The sequence below is a fragment of the Chiloscyllium punctatum genome, chromosome 9, assembly GCF_047496795.1.
Source record: "Chiloscyllium punctatum isolate Juve2018m chromosome 9, sChiPun1.3, whole genome shotgun sequence".
NCBI lineage: Eukaryota > Metazoa > Chordata > Chondrichthyes > Orectolobiformes > Hemiscylliidae > Chiloscyllium > Chiloscyllium punctatum.
In genome coordinates, this window is record NC_092747.1 from 72,832,764 (window position 1) to 72,855,245 (window position 22,482).

The following is a 22,482-nucleotide window of genomic DNA, read 5'->3' on the forward strand; positions in this document are numbered from 1 at the left end:
CTCTTTTGAAATGATGCTTTGATATATTTTCTAAAACAACCCCAGAGCAGTTTAGAGACAACCTTGTTTCATTCTAACCTATACAGATATGGAAATGTGTTTATTTATCATTTTAGGAAACATTACTGTTTAAATTATTCGTACTGAAAATGTGTATCCTAAAATCATAGTGTGCCATTGCTGTTAAAAACCTGGAATGAACAAAATCATTTTGGGTTTCTTTAATCCACAAAACTTAATTAAACAAAGAAAAAACAAATTCCAGTTTAACCTTGAAGAAATGAAAGCATCAGTCAAATTAGAAATCCAAATGTAGCAAACCACAAAATACTTGAAAAAACATTTCAGTTGAAACCCACGTTAGATTGATAGTGTTTTGTTTTAGGTAGTGCATTTTACACTAATGTTCATAAAGTGTGATCATGGTGAAAATGACTTCAATACAATAGCTTTTGCTTGTTGGAATTCTAATTTCCAAATATGTATTATTGATTATTGCAACATCTGGTGAAGATGTGATAAATTGATATGAATGAATAAATACTGTGCAATCTGTATTAAATAGTTTCTGTATTCAGCAGATTTAAAATAGAAAATGATAAACGCAGACCAATTAATGGATCTAAGATTTAACATTTATTTGAAAGAATGTTTGAGTCCAAAAGAATGGTATTGACTGTCTTTTTGCTGCTGGGCTAAATGTATGACTAACGCTTTTACTCAACTGTTTAAACCGATGTCAGTTGTATATATGTCCTATTTGAGCTGATATACTTGAGGTATGTTTTTAACCATTCATTCATTTTCACTTTCCACCTGACAGTGTCCCTTATGGAGGAGGGGCAGAACTACAACAGAGGTGACTCCTGGACACTTACGATCTGCTTCTTAATGCTACCCCAAGATCTGTTTTTTTAAGTAGCATTTGTCTCTCTTGTTTTTGAACTTGATTCCCTGCTACACATGCATGTAATAAAACTGCAAGGATTACAATTATGTCTAAAAGAGCAGAATAATAATCTGCAAGGGCATGGATTTACACTTGAATACTGTGTTGTTTCTGTTGACCTTCAGGCTGAACTCATTTTGTTGGAATAATGAATTTCAACTGTTAGCAATTACTTTAAATTGGTGAATAGTTGTTAAGCATGAAAGAGATGACCATAATGTTGATAGGCATTATAATATTAAGTATTTATTACCACGCTTATTAGAAATGAATACCTACATAGTTTAACTGAAAAGCATCATTCAACAATTTGCTGGTTCAGCTGTAATTTATCAATGCACAGTTTTTACAATATGAATTGACTGGCTTTCAATACGCATGCTGATTTTTAGTTGGGCTTTGCATGAATGTGACTTCCTATTTTGTCCTAAGCATGTTGCTGTGTGTTTGGTCAGTGAATGTTTTACATATAAAGCATATGGCATAACTCTGAAATGAAAAAGTAACACATTATATTTTCAGATTTTGGTGCAAGTCAGGCATTGAATTTTAAACATTTGTGTGTATATTTTTAACAATTAGCACACTTTAAATTTATACAAGAGCTCCAGGGCTTGTATTAATTTAGCATGTGTCAATTGAAATTTAACTCAAACAAATTAAGAAAATTTGTAATACGGAAGTATATTTAAAAGCATTATACATGTCAAGTAACGAATCACAAAAATGTTATAGTAATTCTGTTCTATTGCAGCATATCATTGGGACACCTCAGACTGGATGCCAAGCACTCGACTACCAAACATTGAAGAAGTGCCGCATTATGAAGCAGCTGATACTGCCCCTGTGCATCATGCAAATACAAGGTCACTGGATGCTGACTATTACCTCGGTGGATATGACATAGACAGTGACTTCCCACCCCCTCAAGATGAGGAATTCCTGGGCCAGGATCAACTTCCTCCTCCCTTGCCAGAGGATTACCAGGATCAATATGAGATTATCCAATCACCTCAGACAACATCCGCATTGAACGCTTTAAACTCCAATAGCAGAAGAAGACCGCACTTCCATCCCAGCCAGTACCTTCCGCCTCACCAGTTCCCTGCAGAAGGAGAGGCTGTTGGCATCCAGGATGTGACTGACAATGGTGCATTCCGTGCAGGTTCAAACCAAGACTTGGATAAGGTGATTAGCGACAACATACCAATGCCCGTACTTGCATCAACAAATGCATCATCTTCAGATATGTCGATGAGCTGTGGTTTCGATGATTCTGAAGTAGTGATGAGTGACTACGAGAGTGGTGATGAACTTAATTTTGATAACATTCATATCTCTTTTGTAGAATCTCAATACCAGACACAGGTGTGACAATTACATGGGCCACTTCAGAGCTAAAAATTAACAATTTAGCTGCACTGGAAGTAAGGAGATGCAGTGACAGGAAGATGAAGAGCTTTCCATTGCGTAATTGCATCTGCAAGGAACTGATGAACAAAGTAAATTAGAATGAGTTGCTTTCTGCTAATTGGGTACTAATTTCATGATATAATACCTACAAAAGACTCCACCTAATATGTCTACAAATATTTTTTTTTAAATAAATGAACCCTCTTCATGATAGTCATGTTATGGTTTTGAGTTAAGTAACTACTGGAGTTGAATGTGTGGAAAAGAATCATTGATGATATTTTGAAGTATTGTTCCTATGGAAGCTCATTTGATGCTGTTAGATTAAGAGCTCTTCCGATGCAAGAGAATACTAATCAACAGTCAATGGTAGGCATTCCACAATGCAGTGCTTAAGTGACAAAGTAACTAGTAATGGCACTTTCTGGAATTAATATAAATTAAATTTACTGGACACCCAACATATATTGCTGTGGTGTAATAACACACTAGCAAGACGTCAGTTGTTTAGACAGTTCCTCAGGAGAAGGGCAGTACATACTTAGAAATCCATCTTGCATCATTTTAATTCTGTCTGTTCACTTTCTTGCTGGTTACAATATCTATCATGGAATGTATATTTGTGCACAGTCCTGAAGTAATTGACTCACTGCAGTAAGTTAAAGCAGTGCAATGATGTAGATGAGTAAGCACTTAAAAAAAAAGACAACCTGAAATACCGAACCAAAATAAAACTTGCACCTCTCCTCTGTTCTTACAAATTATCTATTTGCTATAGCATTTCGACCATGTTGTATTCCCATATCAAAGCACAGAGAATGCGACATGAGAAATCAGTCAGCTACATACACTTGCAAATACATTGGAGTCAAGTTATTTAAATGTTAAAACAGATATGAAGAGGAATGGAAATGTCTGTTCATGTGTGAATAAATAGAATTGCACTGCTGGCTTGAACTGATGTATGTTTGGAATTAAGAATGCATTTTTATTGATAGTGTCTATGGAACCATTTGACAAGCTCATGTTTTGACAATGAGAAAGGTGTACTGTGAGAGGTATTTACTTAATGTAAAGGTCTTGCAACAAAACCGTTGGAATTAAATACAAGCCAATTTTGTACTCCTGAGTTTTAACATAATGAGAAGATCAGACAAGTTAATGCAGGATTCCATCCTTACAAGTAATATCTGCCATACTCATATAATCTTCAATTGTCCTGAAAATTCAGTTAGCTCCCGAGTAACATTTTCAAAGTCATGTGATTGGAAATAGAAGTTTCAAATCTTACAATATGTTGAACCTAGGCTAGGCTAGAAATCAGGTTAGTACATTTGAAATTCACTTTCTGAAATACATTCTGAATGTATTTCTATTGCAAATTACTTTAATTGCACATTATACAATTTAATAATTGATTCAGTTATCCTTTTGGCCTGTGAAAAAGGATAACGATTCCCCATACAGTATTGTCTCTGGTAATCAGTTTTGTGAAAGCATACTTATGCAGTGAAAAGAATTTGCACATAGATTTACAACTGGAATTTAATTCTGATCTAGCCTAAATCATACAGGTTGAAATTATCTCTGTCTGTTGCATGTTGGGATCTTGTATGGAATTTAATCTGATTCAGTCCAGTTTCTACTAGATGAGCTTTCCGCATTAGCCTGCTTTAAGTTCATAATTTGAATAAAATGGGACGAATTTAAATTTTCTCATCCATCTTTGGAGTCAGTTTCATATTGTGAAAGCTAAACTGTCACAGATTCCCATAATAGGTTTACATCTCAACCCTTATTCATTTCATTTATATGTAAATTATCTTGAATAGCTATGGGTCTATGACACTCATTTTAGAAAATTGTGAAATTTGATACACCTATAGATTTCTAAGCTTTTGTAGTATTGTATTAAACGGTTGTCATGTTGTGTATTATTTTTACCTGCTATTAACAGGCTTTGTAAAGATGTAAGTTTATGTGTTTAAACGGTTTGTACAAAATGTACATATATATAGATTGGGTTGTTTAAATTTTGCAAGCATTTGTAGATATTTGTAGATAATGTGTTCTGGGATGCCTTGAATTTCTTTTGCTGGTACAGGTGTATTATCAATCCAAAGCAGAGATTGATAAATATTGATGAACTATTTCTAAAGAAGAACAAGTATAAAATGGTTCAAGAAAATCCAATCACTTCATTTTGATAGCCCAAATACTACCGTTATTGTTGCTGAAGAGTAACGATAAGGTGAAACAAAACTGACTTCTATATAATGTCTTGCAATAAATCAGCAAGTCCAGTTTTTCTTGAATTTCAAGGTCGCACAAGACAATGTTCTAAGAGTTGTGTTTTTGAATAACTACTGTGAGTAAGCCAAGTCATTGACAAAACATGACTAAATAGTGCAAGAGAATAAGGTTTATTTTGTGTTAACAAAGGGAAAGCAAATGTCAGCAGAACTTGATCTGTTTCGATGATCAGCTGTGTAATTGGTGTTGGCAGTATTAAAAAAATGTAGTATTTTATGATGACTCGATTGTCCATTGTACAAATTGATTTTTAACTGCCTCTATGTTTCTTAAGTTGATGTAACAATAAAGTGTGTTTTTAATTAGTTAAAATTTGAGTCTCCCACAAAAAATACTCTTTACTTAACTCATCCTATATTAATATGTATGACACAAACTTTCCATTCAACTAAACCTTTGCACTTTAATTCTGGCTGATGTTTTGCGGAAAGGGTGGGAAATAACCTTCAGTTCCCATTACAAAAAAACCTTCCACTCAGAGCAGCACAAGGAATAGTCAAGCATGAAAACCACTCTTTGGACATAAGTATAGTGTTGAATCCAACATAAGCAACTGAGGTTAGAAATTGAGGATTGTTTAGCTGGCAAAATTAGCATTGGGAGTGGTGGCTCAGTGGTTAGCACTGCTGCCTCACAGCACTAGGTTTGATTCCAGCCTTGGGCAACTATCTGTGTGGAGTTTGCACATTCTCCCTGCGTCTGCGTGGGTTTCCTCTGGGTGCTCCAGTTTCCTCCCACAGTCCAAAGATGTGCAGGTCAGGTGAATTGACCATGCTAAATTGCCTGTAGTGATAGGTGCATTAGTCAGAGGGAAATGTGTCTGGGTGGGTTACTCTTCGGAGGGTTGGTGTGGACTAGTTGGGCCAAAGGGCCTGTTTCCACACTGTAGGGAATCTAATCTAAACTTACTTAATATAATGTGCTGCCCTTATGTTGAGTCTGGTGTACTTTTAATCACTTTGCATTAAGAAAGAAATAGATTGGACTTAGATCAGAAGAGCTATTGCTTCCATTTCCACTTTTTTATATCAAATTATCAACTTGAACTTAACAGATGTGGGGACTGTGGTAACATGAATCATTGTGATAATAGATATCTATTTGATTTGAGGCTTTGTGTAGCCATGATCGACTTAAATTAATATTTAAAATGTCCCCACTACATTTAGCTTAATCATTTATATGATCGACCAACAAAAGCGTTGATTAGCAAAACTCTTAAGTACTGATTGGAAATGTGCAATTTCATAATGACATAGAGAAAGTAATATCTACAACTTGTCATCATCTTCACAAAATAGACTGTAAGTAATGGTGAAAAAGGTGAAAATGGTGAAAAGTAATGGTCATAGGAAGTGATAAGCATAGTTTTGGTGAGGGAATCTAGCCTATCAACAGATAAAAAAAAATAGACTTAAAGCATGATAACATATCAAAGGTAAAGTCATAGCCATTATGACAAGGGTTGGGGGGGAATTCAACCCATTGCATCATGTCTGATCTCTGTGAAAGAATCCAATCAATCCCATTCCCCTGCTTTGTCTGTTCCTCTGTAAGTTTATTTGTTTTTGCTTCCATCAAGGACAGACAGTTCCAGATCATTACCATTCACTGTGTAAAACAATTTTTCTTTACAGACCCTCTGTATCTTTTGACCGAAACTTTAAATCTGTGTCCTCGAGTGTTTGTACCATTGGTTAATGGAACAGGGCTTCTTTGCAGTGCATCTCTAAACCTGCTATAATCTTGTACAGTCATAAAGCACAAAAACAGACCCTTTGATCCAACCAGTCCATGCTGACCAGATATGCAGGTCAGATTAATTGGCCATGCTAAATTGCCCACAGTGTTAGGTGTACTAGTCAGGGGTAAGTGTAGGGAAATGAATCTGGGTGGATTATTCTTTGGAGGGTTGGTGTGGACTTGTTGGGCTAAAGGGCCTGTTTCCACATTGTAGGGAATCTAATCTAATAATTTCAAACTAAGTTCATCCCACCTGCCTGCACATAACATAAATCCCTCCAAACATTTTCTTACACATGTACTTATCTAAAAGTTTTTCAGTTGTTGTAACTGTGCTCTCATCCACCACTTCATCTGGAGGTTCATTCCATACACAAACCACTCTGTATAAAACAATTGCCCATCATGTCGTCTTTAAATCTTTCTCCTTTCACCTTAAAAATATACCCACTAGTCTTGAAATCCCCCATCCGAGAGAAAAGACACCTCTATAAAATCTCTAGTTCTCCTAGGAGACCAAATCTGCAACTATTTTGATAAATTTCTTATGCATCCTCTCAAGGACACACACATCCTTCCTGAAGTATGATCACTAGAATTGGGTGCCATACTCCAGTTCTGGCCTAACCAAGTCTACCATGACTTCCATGCTTTTATTGGTCAATGCCCAAAATCCCAAATGCCTTAATACTGCTGCCTCAATATTTTATGCTACCTTCAAAGAATTCTGTGCATTCTTGTGTCACTTACACTATATTGCCTCTCCCTAGCCATTCTACCAAAATGCATCAAATCACACTTTTCTATCAAATTCCATCTATCATTTTAGTACACATTCTGATAGACCATCCAATTTTATTGTGTACAATTTTGTCCCCTTACTTGAGGAGGGGAGTAGTTGTATTGGAGGCACTTCAGAGGAAGTTCACAAGACTGATCCCAGGCATAAAGTTTGTCTTATAAAGAGAAATCATGCAATTTAGGCCTCTCTGGAGTTCAGAAGAATGAGATGAAATCTAATTGATGCTAAAGAGGATTGACAAAGGAGACATAGAAAGGTGTTTTCTCCTGGGCAATCTAGAATGAGGGGTCATTATTTTAGGATAAGGGTTTGCAGATTTAAAATGGAGTTGAGAGAAATTACTTCTCTCAAAGGTGCATGAATCCAGAATCCAATACCCTCGAGTAGTCGGGTCAATGCTGGGACATTGAGTATGTTTTGAGGAAAAGACAGACAGATTTTTAATGAATAATGAGTTGAAGAATTGTAAAGAATGGGCAGGAAAGTAGAGGCCGAGATGAAATTAGTCATGATCATAAAAAATGGGGGAGCAGATTTGAGGGACTAAACTGTCTGCTTCTGTTCCTAGTTCTGATGTTCTTTTGTAATCATCTGGTTTCATCCTTACTGTATATCTTCTGGTTTGGTATCATAACAATTTCACTCTGTATTTCAATATGCAAGTTATGTATGTAAGTTAGTAAGGTACTGGACCTAACAATGATGTTTGGTGATCACCTTTGCCTATGATCCTCATGTCTAGAAAAAACATTTACTACACTTGCATGATTCTGCTGTTCTATCAACCTCAATTTTGTTAATCAGCATTTTATGTTTTTCAAACACATGTTTAAAATCTGTACAGGTACTATCCATTGTATTCCCTTCATTAGCCATCATTTTTACTTTATCAAAATATTCAATTAATCAAACATTATCTACCTTTCCATGTTGGATGTCCTTTGTGATCAGGCAGCCAGAAGCAGGAATGACGATAAGACAAGTTAAAACTACAATCAAGCATCCTGGGAGTTTTGGTGAAATTAATTTCAACTTGGACCTTGGTTAAAACTACAGTCAGGGCATGTGACCTGTAGTTTCCTGTGTTAACCAAATAAAGGAGAGAACACCTGGAATGTGGCTGTTTGTGACTTTATATAAACATTTAGGAGTTGTTTACCAATAACCTCCATTGGCTGGGATCAAACATTGTGATCAGGTGTGGTCAATTCTCTGCCTGAGTGCCAGAGATGTTTCTGGAAGGATGAACACATTTTGGATAAAAGTTACCAGAACAAAAGATTTTGCAGTAGTGAGCCTTCAAGACAGTAATCCTAAGATTAAGGATGGGAAACATTTGTGGCTGTAAGAGCTGCTCCTTTTTTTTAAGTATTTTAGGTGTTGGACGTGATTTCCTAAAATTCCAGGAATGGGTAATTACTGCTTTATAAGCAGTATGCATTGTTTTGGAAGTTTTGTGGACAAAAAAAAATCAAAACAACAGCACTTTAAAAGGAGGAAGAGAGACAAAATCAGAGACCACATGGTCACTGAGACAAAGGGAAAGAAAACTATACTGCTGTCTGATACAGCAGTGAATCTGCACAGCTATTGCCTTTACAGCTTGAGTTCAAGTATTTCTGGACATTGGAGTGCATCTAAGAAAAATTAACAAGCAGCAAAATTAACAGCTGACCTTGGAGAAAACTATGTGAGACAGTTCACAGCATGTGCTAAGCTAATGCACAGTTTTTAAATGTAACCTTGCTGTAAATCTACAAAGTGGGTCAAGTGTTTTTTTTTTAATTATATGTTTTCTTGAGATCTGTCTCTTGATTAAATTTTTAATAAATATAAAACATAGGTACTAAGTTAGCCTGGAGCTGTGTCTTTTAGAGCAGTAAGACTGTGCTATTTTCTGGATCTGTAGATTTTTAGGGAGCAAGGATGGCATTCAATAGAGTGTGCTCTTCCTGTTGGATGTGGAAGATGAGGAAGAGTTTCCATATTACTGATGATTACGTCTGCAGGAAATATGTCTGGTTGCGAATCCTTTCAGATCGCATGGATCGGTTGGAGCAGCACATAGAGGCATCAGGGAATTTACAGGAACTAGGGAGTGTGATGGATGTCAGCTATAGAAAGGCAGAGAAGCCACTGATACTTTCAGGTAGATGGGTTAACTCTAGGAAAGGTAGGATAGGGAGACTAGTATTGCAGGAGTCTCCTGTGGCTGTCCCCATCTCAAACAAGTATGACGTTTTGGAAAATGGCCAGGGTGATGGACACTCAGGGGAATGTACCATAACAGCCATGTTTCTGGTACTGTGAATGGCTCTAATGTAAGGCGGGTTTGTCAGATTACAAGCGATCAATTGTGATAGGGGACTCTCGAGTCAGAGGCACAGACAAACTCTTCTGTAGCCAACAGCAAGAAATCAGAATGGTGTGTTACCTTCATGGTGCCAGGATCAGGGATATCTTGGAGAGGGTAAGAATATTCTCAAAGGTAAGACGGACCAGCAGGAGGTTATTATATACAGTGGAACTAACAAAATAGAAAGGAAAAAGGATGAGATTCTAAAGGGAGACTATAGGAAGTTAGGCAGGAATTTAAAAAGGAAGCCCTTGAAGTTAGTAATATCTGATTACTCCTGGTTCAACATGCCAGTGAGAGTAGGAATAGGAGCATAGAGCAGCTGAGGAGCTGGTTCAGGAGAGAGGGGTTCACAATTTAGGATCATTAGAATCTCTTCTGGGGTAGAAGTGACCTGTGCAAGAATTGGAAGGGGACTAACACACTGGGAGGGAAATTTGCCAAAGCTGCTCAAGAGAATTGAAACTGATAAGGTGAGGATGCGGGACCCAGGGAAATAGTGAGAGAAGAGATAAGTTTGAGACTGGTACAATTTGAAAAGGCAGCAAGTCAAACAGGGCAGGCAGGAACAAAGTAGAGAACAAGATGGGACTGATAAACTGCATTTATTTCAATGCAAGAGGCCTAACAGAGAACACTGATGATCTCAGGGCATGGTTAGAAAAATGGGACTGGGATATCATAGAAATTATAGGCACATGGCTCAGGGATGGATAGGACTGGCAACTTAATGTTCCAGGATACAAATGCTACAGGCAGGACAGAAAGGGAGGCAAGAGAGGAGGGGGAGTGTTTTTTTCATATATAAGAGGTAACATTACAGTTGTTCTGAAGGAGGATATTCCTGGGAATGCATCCAGGGAAGTTATTTGGGTGAAACTGAGAAATAAGAAAGGGATGATCAATTCATTAGGATTGTACTATAGACTCCTAATAGTCAGCAGGTAATTGAGAAAAGGATTGTAAGGAGATCTCACTTGTCTGTAAGAATAATAGGTGGTTATGGTAGTGGATTTGAGCTTTCCAAACATAGACTGGGACTGCTGTAGTGTTAAGGATTTAGATGAAGAGAAATTTGTTAAATGTGTACAAGAAAATTTTATGATTTAGTTTGTGGATGTACCTACTAGAGAAGGTGCAAAAAACAAGATCTACTTTTGGGAACTAAGTCAGGGCAAGTGACTAAGATGTCAGTGAGAGAGCACTTTGGGGTCAGTGACCATAATTCTATTAGTTTTAAAACAGTGATGGAAAAGGATAGACTGGATCTAAAAGTTGAAGTTCTAAATTGAAGGAAGGCCGATTTTGATGGTATTTGGCAAGAACTTTCAAAAGCTGAATGGGGGCAGATGTTCGCAGGTAAAGGGGCAGCTGAAAAATGGAAAGCCTTCACAAATGAGATAACAAGAGTCAAGAGACAGTATGTTCCTGTTAGAGTGAAAGGCAAGGCTTGTCAGTGTAGGGAATGCTGCGTGACTAGAGAAATTGAGGTCCTGGACAAGAAAAAGAAGGAAACACATGTCAGGTATCGACAGCAGAGATCGAGTGAATCCTCAGAAGAGCTCAAAGACAGTAGGATTATATTTGAGGGAAATCAGCAGGGCAAAAAGGGGAAATGAGATAGCTTTGGCAAATAGAGTTATGGAGAATGCAAAGGGATTTTGTACATAAATTTAAGGAAAAAAAGAAGAGAATTGGACCCCTCAAAGATCAGCAAGGCACTTATGTGTGGAACCACAGGAGGTGGAAGAGATATTAAATGAGTATTTTGCATCAGAGTTTACTGTGGAGAAGGACATGGAAGCTATAGAATGTAAGGAAATAGGTGATAGCATCTTAAAAATGCCCATGTTACAGAAGAGCTGGTGCTGGATGTCTTGATACACATAAGAGTGGATAAATCCCCAGGCCAATCAGGTGTATAAAAGAACTCTGTGAGAAGCTAGGGAAGTGATTGCTGGGCACCTTGCTGAGATATTTGAATCATCGATAGTCACAGGTGAGTGCCGGCAGACTGGAGGTTGGCTAATGTGCCAATATTCAAGAAAGGTGGTAAGGAAAAGACAGGGATCTATAGACAAATGAGCCTGACAATGGTGGTGGGCAAGTTGTTAAAGAAATCCTGAGTGACAGTGTTTACATGTATTTAGAAAGGCAAGGACTGATTTGGGATAGTCAACATGGCTTTTTGCATGAGAAATCATGTCTCAATGGTGGTGGAGGGTTGACTTTCAGACTGGATGCCTGTGACCAGTGGTCTGCCCAAAAGATGTGGTGCTATGATTTGGATGTGAACATAGGTATAGTTAGCAAGTTTGCATATGACATTAAAGTTGAAGGTGTAGTGGACAGCAAAGAAATCCCAAGGAAACCCAAACATATAAATAGAAAGCGGGCTACACCACAAGTGCTTCATCCGGAGGCTCACTGAAGAGGTTACCCAGTGTGGTGATGAAATGTCTGAAAACGAACCTTCCAGCTGAACGAGCAAACCTGCATCCAGAACCTCAACCTAAGCTACAAATCTTCTCAACTTCCTAGTGACAGATGGAGTTTAATTAAGATAAATGTGAGGTGCTGTATTTTGGAAAGGTGCACCAGGACAGGACTTGTAAACTTAATATTAAGATCCTGGGGAGTGTTGCTGAACAAAGAGACCTTGGAGTACAAGTTCATAGATCCTTGAAGGTGGAGTCCCAGGTAGATAGGATAGTGAAGAAAGCATTTGGTAAGCTTGCCTTTATGGTTCAGTGCATTGAATATAGAAGTTAGGAGGTCATGTTACAGCTGCACAGGACATTGGTAAGGCCACTTTTGGAATATTGTGTGCAGTTCTAGTCTCCCTCCTATAGGAAGGATGTTGTGAAACTTGAAAGGGTTTGGAAAAGATATACCAGCGTTGGAAGATTGAGCTATAGGGAGAGACTGAATAAGCTGGAGCTGTTTTCCCTGGAACTTCAGAGGCTGAGGGGTGACCTTATAAAGGTTTATAAACTCATGAGGGGCATGATTAGGGTAAATAGACAAAGTCTTTTCCCTGGGTGGTGGAGTCCGGAACTAGAGGGCAAGGTTTAGGGTGAGAGGGGAATGATTTAAAACAGACCAGAGGGGCAACATTTCATACAGCCGGTGGTACGTGTATGAAATGAGCTGCCAGAGGAAGTGGTAGATGCTGGTACAATTGCAACCTTTAAAAGGTATCTGGATGGGTTTATGAATAGGAAGGGTTTAGAGCAATATGGACCAAGTGCTGGCAAATGGAACTAGATTAGTTCAGGATACCTGGTCGGTGTTTATGAGTTAGACCGAAGGGTCTGTTTCTGTGCTATGCATCTCTATGACTCTGTGAGCAATGTTTGAAAAGCACATGCCCTGAAGCACATTAACTTCAGAGAAGACAAAGATCCATGAGGCAAGACACAGAGCAAATGTTGGATGCCTCACTCACATTAGGGTAGTATTTGTTTCAAGTCAAACTTATAGAGTTAAAGTTAAAATTAAATATCGGTTAACATAAAGTGAAGTTCAATGAAAGTGAGTTAAATTTGAAGTTAAGTTCATTGAAGTAAGAAGTAAATGTTGCAACAAGTATGTTTTATATTGAATATTGATGCCTAAAGGATTAAGTGAAGAAGAGTTTGTTCAATTAAAATCTGAGTTGACTCCCTGCCTTGTGTCTGTCACACAAGAGAATACCTGGGTAAAAGGTTTGAATACTCCTTTCAGCTAACACCGTAATTAACTCAACTCTCTAACTGCTTGTTGATTTTTTTTCATTGATTATTATTTCCAAAATCTGACTTGTCAATCATGTTTAAGAAAAGGTGAAGTCCACCCTAGCCCCAGAGGACTATTGAGCTGTTCTCTCATTAGAGAGGGAGACAGAGAGATATACACACACACACAATTGGTGGTGAATTTAACCTGAGGTTCACTACATTTCAAGCAAGGAGTGAGGTTGAGAAAGTGGGAGCTTCATGTTAACCTCAGCTGGTGCAGGAATTGAACTTGTGTGGTTGGTGTCACTATTGCAAACCAGTTAGTGAAGGTCCCACTTTCTGGACCTCACCTCTCATCTAAGGTGCAGTGGCCTTCAAGTTGAACTCATCACCAGTCATCTCTCTCTTCATGAGAGAGCAGCCTTTTCAATGACAAGCTGTAGTAACTAAGAATATTCTTACTTTTTTTAAATAGGTGTATCATTTGCCACCTTCCAATGCTCTGCCATTCCCTCAAATCAAATTTAATTTGAGGAATGTCCAATTCAGAATCTTCTAAACTTAGATTTTCACTCTATGTTCTAACCAGAAACACATTCCCCTTTTGCTTTCCTTCCCAGTCAAAATAACTTTTGAGCATATTCACACGACACACTTCGTGAGGTTTCTTTCTATCTGGCATTTTTATCAAATAATTCATCTCACACCATCTTCTTTGATTTAATAAGGTCCACTAACCTTTGCCTTGAAAGGTTCACCTACTGCTGGGAATAACACTAACATTTTATCTCCACCAGCAAAATTACAAATTTGTGATCATTTGTCTGCCTTCCGTTACATCAGATGTTCTGCTACTTTCAAATTTTGTCTAGCTAATTTACCCGCTATATTTAATTTTCCCTAAAATTGGACACATAGTCCAAACGTGTGGTCTCTGAACTTTGATTCACCAATTTCTCCTTTATTAATTTCAGTGGTCCTCTCCCCCCATGCCCAAAAACTAATTCAACTTGTCTGAATTCAGTTGATTTATTACGTGTATCATAATTGCAAGAAGAACAAACAAAATCAATTTATCCTAATCCTCTGGAGAGTCTAAGCCCTCAATAAGTTCTTTAATGCCACTGTTCTACTACTCCTTGTGATTCTGGATGGTATTCAATGGATTTGAACTGTTTTATTCCTAAGCTATCCAGAACTTGCCTGAATAATTTTGATGTAAAATTTGACACTTGATTTGATTGTATTTCTGTGGGTAATCCATATCTCGAAGAAGAATTAAGTAACTCTTCTATAAAACTTTTAGCTGTGATGCAGCATAATGGAATGGCTTCTGGAAATCCTGTAGACACATTCATTATGGTCAACAAATACTGATTCCCTCTTTTAGGTGGGGTTTCTATGCAATCAATTAAAACTCTTGTAAAAGTTTCCTCAAATGCAGGAACTGGTATTAAGGGTGCTAGTTTTATCACTGCCTAAGATTTTCTAATTACTTGATACATATAACATGTCCAGCAAAATTCAACAATATCCTTATGCAGTCCAGGCAAATAAAAATGTTTTTGTATCTTGGCTTGAGTTTTCCTTACTCCCAAATGACAACCCACTGGTAATACAACTTGATGACCTTCTGCTCATTTCTCATTTGACTGAATGTGTGATGGTCTCCATTTCCTCATCAAGACAACATTTTTAAGTAGTAACATTCTAGGATACACACATACTCTTCTGTGTAAACTTTTTGATAAAACAGCTTTAACTTTTCATCTCTCTGTTGTAATTCAGTTAATTTCTCACAACCAGAAATATCCACTTTGTCCTCCAATGTTCTTTTTTTTTATCTCAACTATTTGATCAAACATAGTTTCTAATAATTTGAATTTCAACTTCCTTATCATTATTCTTTGATTTTGCCTCCTGTTTCTACCTATGGCTTTAAAACTTTGTTACCACAGTTAGGAAAAATCCCAAGATATATTTCCTGTAATATCTTAGTTGCCTGATTTTCCACTGGCTTTTCAACCACAGTAGGTATCACTGCCACCTGTGATCCAGTTGTATCATTGCCAAGAATAAAATGTATTTCCAGAACCGAGAATTTCTCTATTATGCCTCCCATCACTTCACCACTTTCACCAGACTCTCCAACCTCATTTTATAGAGTGGAACACTGCCCTTCTCACCATGAATTCCATAAATTAACACTTTTCCTGGCAGTAATCCATCCTCCTCTCTCATTATCAAAGATTGACTTGCTCCCATATCTTTTAAAATCTTAATTTCTTTACTTACTCCTCCCGGCAAACATGAGCAAACCTCACCCATCCGAGTAAATTCTTTAAATTACAAACATTGTGACGTCATGTGGCCTGCTTTATAACAATGAAAACACCTGAGCTTACTTTACTTCTCTTTTCCTCTCAGGGGGTTTCGTTTTACTCTGTGGTAAGCTATCTTTACTATCTTCAATGAGATCTTCTTTTCTCTTACCATCTGAGAATATCTCTTTCCCCAGTTTCTATCCCTCACAATATTGAAATTGATATTAGAAGCCAAACTTTGATTTATGAACCAACTCATAATCATTGGCCATTTCCGCTGCTATTCTCTGATTTTCCACATGATTTCTTTCTATTTCAGAAAGTGAATTTTTGAAAATGATTATCTCTCTATGAGCATCATATGTTTGATCTATTTTTAATGCCTGTATTCACCTATCAAAATTACTTTTTTTGATCCTTTCAAACCTCATGTATGCTTGACCAGATTCCTTCCTTGGATTCTTAAAACGTCTGTAGGCTTCTGGCACTAGCTTATGTGCACTTAAGATTTTTTTTTCATTTCATCATACTCCCCAGATCCCTCCTCTGACAGTGATGCAAATACCTCACCCAGCTCTACCTACCAACTTTGTTTCGATCAGCAATGCCCATGAGGTCACCAGTCATTTGATTTGATTTACCATTTTCTCAAATTAAATGAAAAGGCTTCTACATCCTTCTTTCAAACTCCGGCAAAGCTTGGACATATTTATACAGATCCCCAACAGGCCTTTGGCTACAATGGGATTGCTTTCCATCACTGTCCTCATCACTACTCCTTGCTTTCACATCTACCTCCACTATTTTAAGTCAACTTTGAGTTTCAGTTCCAACCTCAAGTTCAAAAACTCTCTTCTCCCTATCTTCTGCTAGGGCCTTCCTTTTATTTTTTTTCTGCTGAAGTTTTGCTCTCTTTCTGCCTGTCTTCTGGTTTCATTCATAATTCAAACTGTTTCATTTTTCAATTGAATTTGAGCCATTCCCAATTATTCTGTTGGTGCTGAGCTATTGCTACAATTACCTCCCCATTTCACACAGACATAAGACAATCCCAACTCCAGCTCATCAGCCAATTCCAAATGCTTTGCCTTGCCCATTTCCTGTAAAACTCTGTCTCAACCTTTCTTCATAAAAAAGCCAGGACAAAATACACCTCTTAAAGCCATAGTATCATCACATTGGCAAAAGACTTTCAGAGACTTACAAATGTCTTATTCTAAACATAAAATATAGTTCAAAGTTTGTGCGAAGATTTGTAGCTCGGGTGCTCGTTGTTGTGGTTCTGTTGGCCGAGCTGGGAATTTGTGTTGCAGATGTTTCATCCCCTGTCTAGGTGATATCCTCAGTGCTTGGGAGCCTCCTGTGAAGCGCTTCTGTGATCTTTCCTCCGGCATTTATAGTGGTTTGAATCTGCCGCTTCCGGTTGTCAGTTCCAGCTGTCTGCTGCAGCTCTAGGAATTCCAAGAGGCATGCCACTCATCCACTGATTCAATCAATAAGCACATCGACCTGGACCCAATATACCGGCCACTGCAGCGGAAGTGTAAAATTAGCAAAATGAAAGGGTCAAGAAAGGGCTAAATAAAAATGGAACTCAAGGGGTGAGAAATCAGCGTTTCATTATTCAATAAACCCATTCAGACACGTTATGACACACCACTGCCGCAGTTGGGACTTGAATCCATTTCAAATATTTTCTAACCAACCCATTCAGAAATGTTGTTATCATTGAAATGTGTTGAACATGGAAGTTCCTGTACTGACACAGTAAATATTGAGTAACTCACCACAGAAAGGTAGGGACTGGCAACTCTTAACTATGACCAGACCTTGGACTGAAAGTTTGTTTTTATAGATGTCAAGTTTAATTTGTTCACATATAAGTTGTTGATAGTGATTTTAAAAAAAGAATAAGGGCCCAAATAGAGTCATAGAGATGTACAGCATGGAAACAGACCCTTCGGTCAAACCCATCCATGCCGAACAGATATCCCAACCCAACCTAGTCCCACCTGCCAGCACCCAAGTTACCCCTTAGGTCCTTGGTCTTTGGTTCCTTGGCTTGTCCTTACTACCCATCTTAAAGAATGGCATCACGTTAGCTCACCTGTGACTATCGGTGATACAAATATCTCAGCAAGCGGCCCAGCAAACAATTCCCTAGCTTCCCACAGAGTTCTAGGGTACACCTGATCAGGTCCTGGTGATTTATCCACATTTATGCATTTCAAGACATCCAGCACTTCCTCCTCTATAATATGGACATTTTGCAAGGTGTCACCATCTGTTTTGCTACTTTCTATATCTTCCATATCCTTTTCCACAGTAAATACTGATGCAAAATGCTCGTTTAGTATGTCACCCATTTTCTACAGCTCCACACAAAGGATCCTTGAAGGGCCCTATTCTCTCCCTAGTTACCCTTTTTTTCCTTAAAGTATTTGTAAAAACCCTTTGGATTCTCCTTAATTCTATTTGCCAAAGCTATTTCATGTCCCCTTTTTGCCCTCCTGATTTCCCTCTTAAGTATACTCCTACTGCCTTTATACTTTTATAAGGATTCACTCAATCTATCCTGCCTATACCTTGCATATGCTTCCTTCTTTTTCTTAATCAAACCCTCAATTTCTTGAGTCATCCAGCATTCCCCATACCTACCAGCCTTTCCTTTCACCCTAACATATACTTTCTATGTATACTTTCTATAGACTCTTGTTATCTCATTTCTGAAGGCTTCCCATTTTCCAGCTGTCCCTTTACCTGCGAACATCTGCCCCCAATTAGCTTTTGAAAGTTCTTGCCTAATACCGTCAAAAATTGGCCTTCCTCCAATTTAGAACTTCAACTTTTAGATCTGGTCTATCTTTTTCCATCACTATTTTAAATCTAATGGAATTATAGTCACTGGCCCCAAAGTGCCTCACTGACCCTCAGTCACCTGCCCTACCTTATTTCCTAAGAATAGGTCAAGATTTGCACCTTCTCTAGTAGGTACATTCACATACTGAATAAGAAAATTGTTTTGTATGCACTTAACAAATTCCTCTCCATCTAAACCCTTAACACTATGGCAGTCCCAGTCTATGTTTGGAAAGTCAAAATCCTCTACCATAACCACCCTATTCTTACAGATAGCTGAGATCTCCTTACAAGTTTGTTTCTCAACTTCCCTCTGACTATTAGGGGGTCTATAATACAGTCCCAATAAGGTGATCATCCCTTTCTTATTTCTCAGTTCCACCCAAATAACTTCCCTGGATGTATTTCCAGGAATATCCTCCCTCAGCACAGCTGTAATGTTATCCTTTATCAAAAATGCCACTCCTCTCTTGCCTCTTTCAGTGCTAATCAGAATTGTTAGCATTTACTATCATTATTCCACTGATACCAATTTCTGGAACCTACATCTACTCAGAATAACATGAAAATCCAGAAGTTACTGTCAGTGATTCGACATTTGTTGAGAGAGTTCACTAAAGAAGCAATCCTAGTTCAGCTGCCAGTGGGAAATCAATGGACTTTATAAGAACTATCACTTTAATGCCTTTTTTTGTCTGTAAAAACCTTTACACCTTATTGAATAACGTATAACTAAGCTTTAACTTGTAGTACTTCATAATTACTGCTAAACAATATTGCTACTGCTTCGAAGTTAAATTGTTATTTGTGTAATGTCAGATTTCTCCATAGGGCAAATTCTATATGTTTTAATATTTTTAAAAAGTTTAGCTTCTCTCCTAAGCCAATCAAAATCATTTATTACATTATCTACAAAGTCCTACAAACACTTTGTTTCATGTCTGTGAATGTTTGAGTGTGATTGAATGTGCTGAGGACTTCTGAGGAAAGGTCACTCATCTGAAACATTAACTCTTATTTCTCTACACAGATTCTGCCAGACCTGCTGAGCCTTTCCATCAAGCTCTGTTTTTTTTTGTGATGTACAGCATCCGCTGTTCTTTCAGTTTTTATTTGAATATGATGGGATGTTCATGCGCTTGCTGACATATCCTCTGATGCATGCCAACTGTTTTTATTAATGTTAAATTTCAGTGGTCCCCAGGAAAGGAAATTGTCAGATCTTTGAGGACAGCCTTCTTTAATGTCAACATTGCTTTATCACTGACAGCAAAATCGCTGTATACATTTTACCTTTTCATTCTCCTTTAATTGAGTCCTATATTTCATCCTTTTTTATTTCATATTCCCTACCAATTTGACTATGGCCTGATTTTATAGCTGTAATGACAATGGTCACCCACATTCTCAGTGGTTAGCACTGCTGCTTCACAGTGCCCAGAACCTGGGTTCCATTTCACCCTCGGTTGACTGTGTGGAATTGGCACGCTCTCCCTGTGTCTGCGTGGGTTTCCTCAGGGGGCTCCAGTCTCCTCCCACTGTCCAAAGATGTGTAGGTCAGGTGGATTGGCCATAGTGTCCAGGGATGCGCAGGCTCGGTGGGTGAGCCATGGAAAATGCACGGTTACAGGGAAAGGATAGAGGGTTGGGTCTGAGTGGGATACTCTTCAGAGGGGCGGTATGGACTCGATGGGACAACTGGCCTGCTTCCACACTTGTAAAATGAATGGTAACATGAACAATTGAACATGTAATTCCGGATGTTTCCATCAGGAAAATCTTGTTCGTTTACATCGTGCACTGTTGCACTCTTAATCAGTGTTAATGGCACAGAAATTAGTGACTTTTGAAATGAATTTCAACTGTATATGGATTATTCACATATAAAACCATTGAAAATGCTGCATTTGTTGAATGAGTTCTAAGGGACATTTTAATAATGTGTAAATATATAATTATGACTCAAGAATTCCGTGGCCTTGAATAATAAATCTTAGAATTATGGAGTGCTATTCTCTCCATTTGATGTTAAAAATGCATGTTTTTTTTATTTGAAAGTTATACTTTTATTAAAACTTGTCAGCAAGCACAGCATTTGTTTATGATGTTTCAACTTCTAGTTTATTGTCATTCTTAAGTCCCAATCTTTGGTACACTTTCTGAAAGATGACAAAAAAAATGAATGGTGCTCAGAGCTTTTTATTTGCTAGTTTAATGTGCTGAAAATTCTTCGATCTGACTGGCTACTCAGCTTGCATGATGACACTACTCTTCTTAGATGTCAGAGATCACTTTTAACTGCAGCCAGAATGAAATAATTACTGTAACTGGGAGATTACTTGACAGAGATTGGGCCCTTCACTACTAATTATAAAATTCAAGCTGTTGAACTTCCAATTCTTAGTTCAGACTCTATGCTGATTATTAAGTACTTCAATTTTATTGAGCAGACACAGAGTTACTTGCCCTGTTCATAGAGGTCCCAGATGGCCTACAGGAATATTGCACTAACTGGATCTTTAAAGCAACTTTCAGTGACAAAGTCATTGAAATTAGTTGGGCATGAACAAAAGTCTTGATCTCTCCGTGGCTAGTCCCAATTAAGTCCTGAACACTCTTTGGCCTCAGGCCCTCATCAGAAGCAATCATTTCTGCCACAGTGGAAGCAGTAGTTGTTCCTCTCCAAAAATTGATTTCCGAGACTGTGTAGACACAGTTGTCAGAGATTATACCACCTGCATTTGAGCTGTGAAATCTTCAACTTCTCCATCATTAACTTCATATTATCATGTCTCATTGAGCCAACACACTAGAAATCCAGCATTTGAGTTGTCACAAAATTTTAAAAAAATATCAAAGTATGCAGAGTCTTAAAATAACCTGTCTGATAGACTCAGGTTAAAAGAAAACATGGACCAGATTTCTGTGCTGAACAAGAAATACCATTTATTACAAATAAATAAATTCTAACCACAGGTAAATGACCATGACCATGACCTGTTGACATATAACTCTTCTAGTAAAAACTGTAACTTCCTTCTAAAACACCTCCCCTCTCGTAAAAACTGTAACTTCCTTCTAAAACACCTCCCCTCACCACCTCCCACCCCCCCCCCCCTCCTACCCGCACCATTTGCTCCTTCAGTAGTCCAAAGGCTCTGCCAGCATCAATCATTTGCTTTTCAGCTCCTGAGGAGCTAATCAAATGGCTGTGCTGGCTGATGCCCTTTGGACTCCACAACTAGTCACAACTCCACAAACCAATAAGCAACCTATTGCTGACTAAATGTCACCTTGTATACACCACCTGATGTCATTCCATCTGCAGTTTTACCCATTACTTGAACAAAGCAATTGTGTAAGCATCACACAGAATGAATCCCAGTAACTTGCTTTATAAAGCATTGTATTTCATTCTATCGTTATTTTTTACTGTAGAAGAGTCATTTTTCCAATTCAGTCAAAATCAAAACTAAAGTAGAAAAGAAAAATTTAGTCTTTACGATATGGGAAATGTCAGCATCCTTTACCTGTGCATGAGATTTATAATCCAGAATCTTTAAACATTTAAGGACTGAGATCCCTAAGATCTTGGTCCTTGGGTGCCTAGTTGAGCTTAGCTGATTCAGCAATCTCCAGGAACAGTAGCTGGATGCTTATCTTTCCCTCATACTTCCTTTATTTCTGTAATTTAATGCCTTAGTTGTCTTTTTGTTGTGTTCCCAGACTGAGAATTTTTTGGAATCATGAATTTGCTGATACTTATGACTCTTGTCATTATTTAAAATGTTAGTTTTTGTTTACTTTTTCAGTAACAGAATCAGGGCATCAACATTTATGGACTATCTCTTGTTGCCCAAAGGGCAGTCAAAAGTCAACCAAATTTCTGGGGGTCTGGAGCCACATGTAGGCCAGACCAAGTAAAGGTGGCAGTTTCCTTCCCTAAAGAACATTAATGAACCAGATTGGTTTTTCCAACAATCAACACTGGATTCATGGTCATC

The 22,482-nt window shown here is 37.9% G+C and overlaps 1 protein-coding gene across 17 annotated transcripts in view; it reads left to right on the forward strand.

Annotated features, from left to right (window-relative positions):
* LOC140481497 (protocadherin Fat 3-like) overlaps nt 1–4,979 on the forward strand; it is a 792,082-nt gene extending 787,103 nt beyond the window's left edge. For 15 of the 17 annotated variants that reach the window (XM_072577785.1, XM_072577787.1, XM_072577788.1 and 12 more), the window contains 2 exons: nt 824–859; nt 1,704–4,979. In XM_072577785.1, coding sequence (XP_072433886.1) covers nt 824–859; nt 1,704–2,323 — 656 coding nt within the window. In that variant the 3' untranslated portion in view covers nt 2,324–4,979. The remainder of the gene's footprint in view (nt 1–823; nt 860–1,703) is intronic. The other 2 variants (XM_072577795.1, XM_072577796.1) reach the window with 1 other exon arrangement.
* The last annotated feature ends 17,503 nt before the right edge of the window (nt 4,980–22,482 follow it).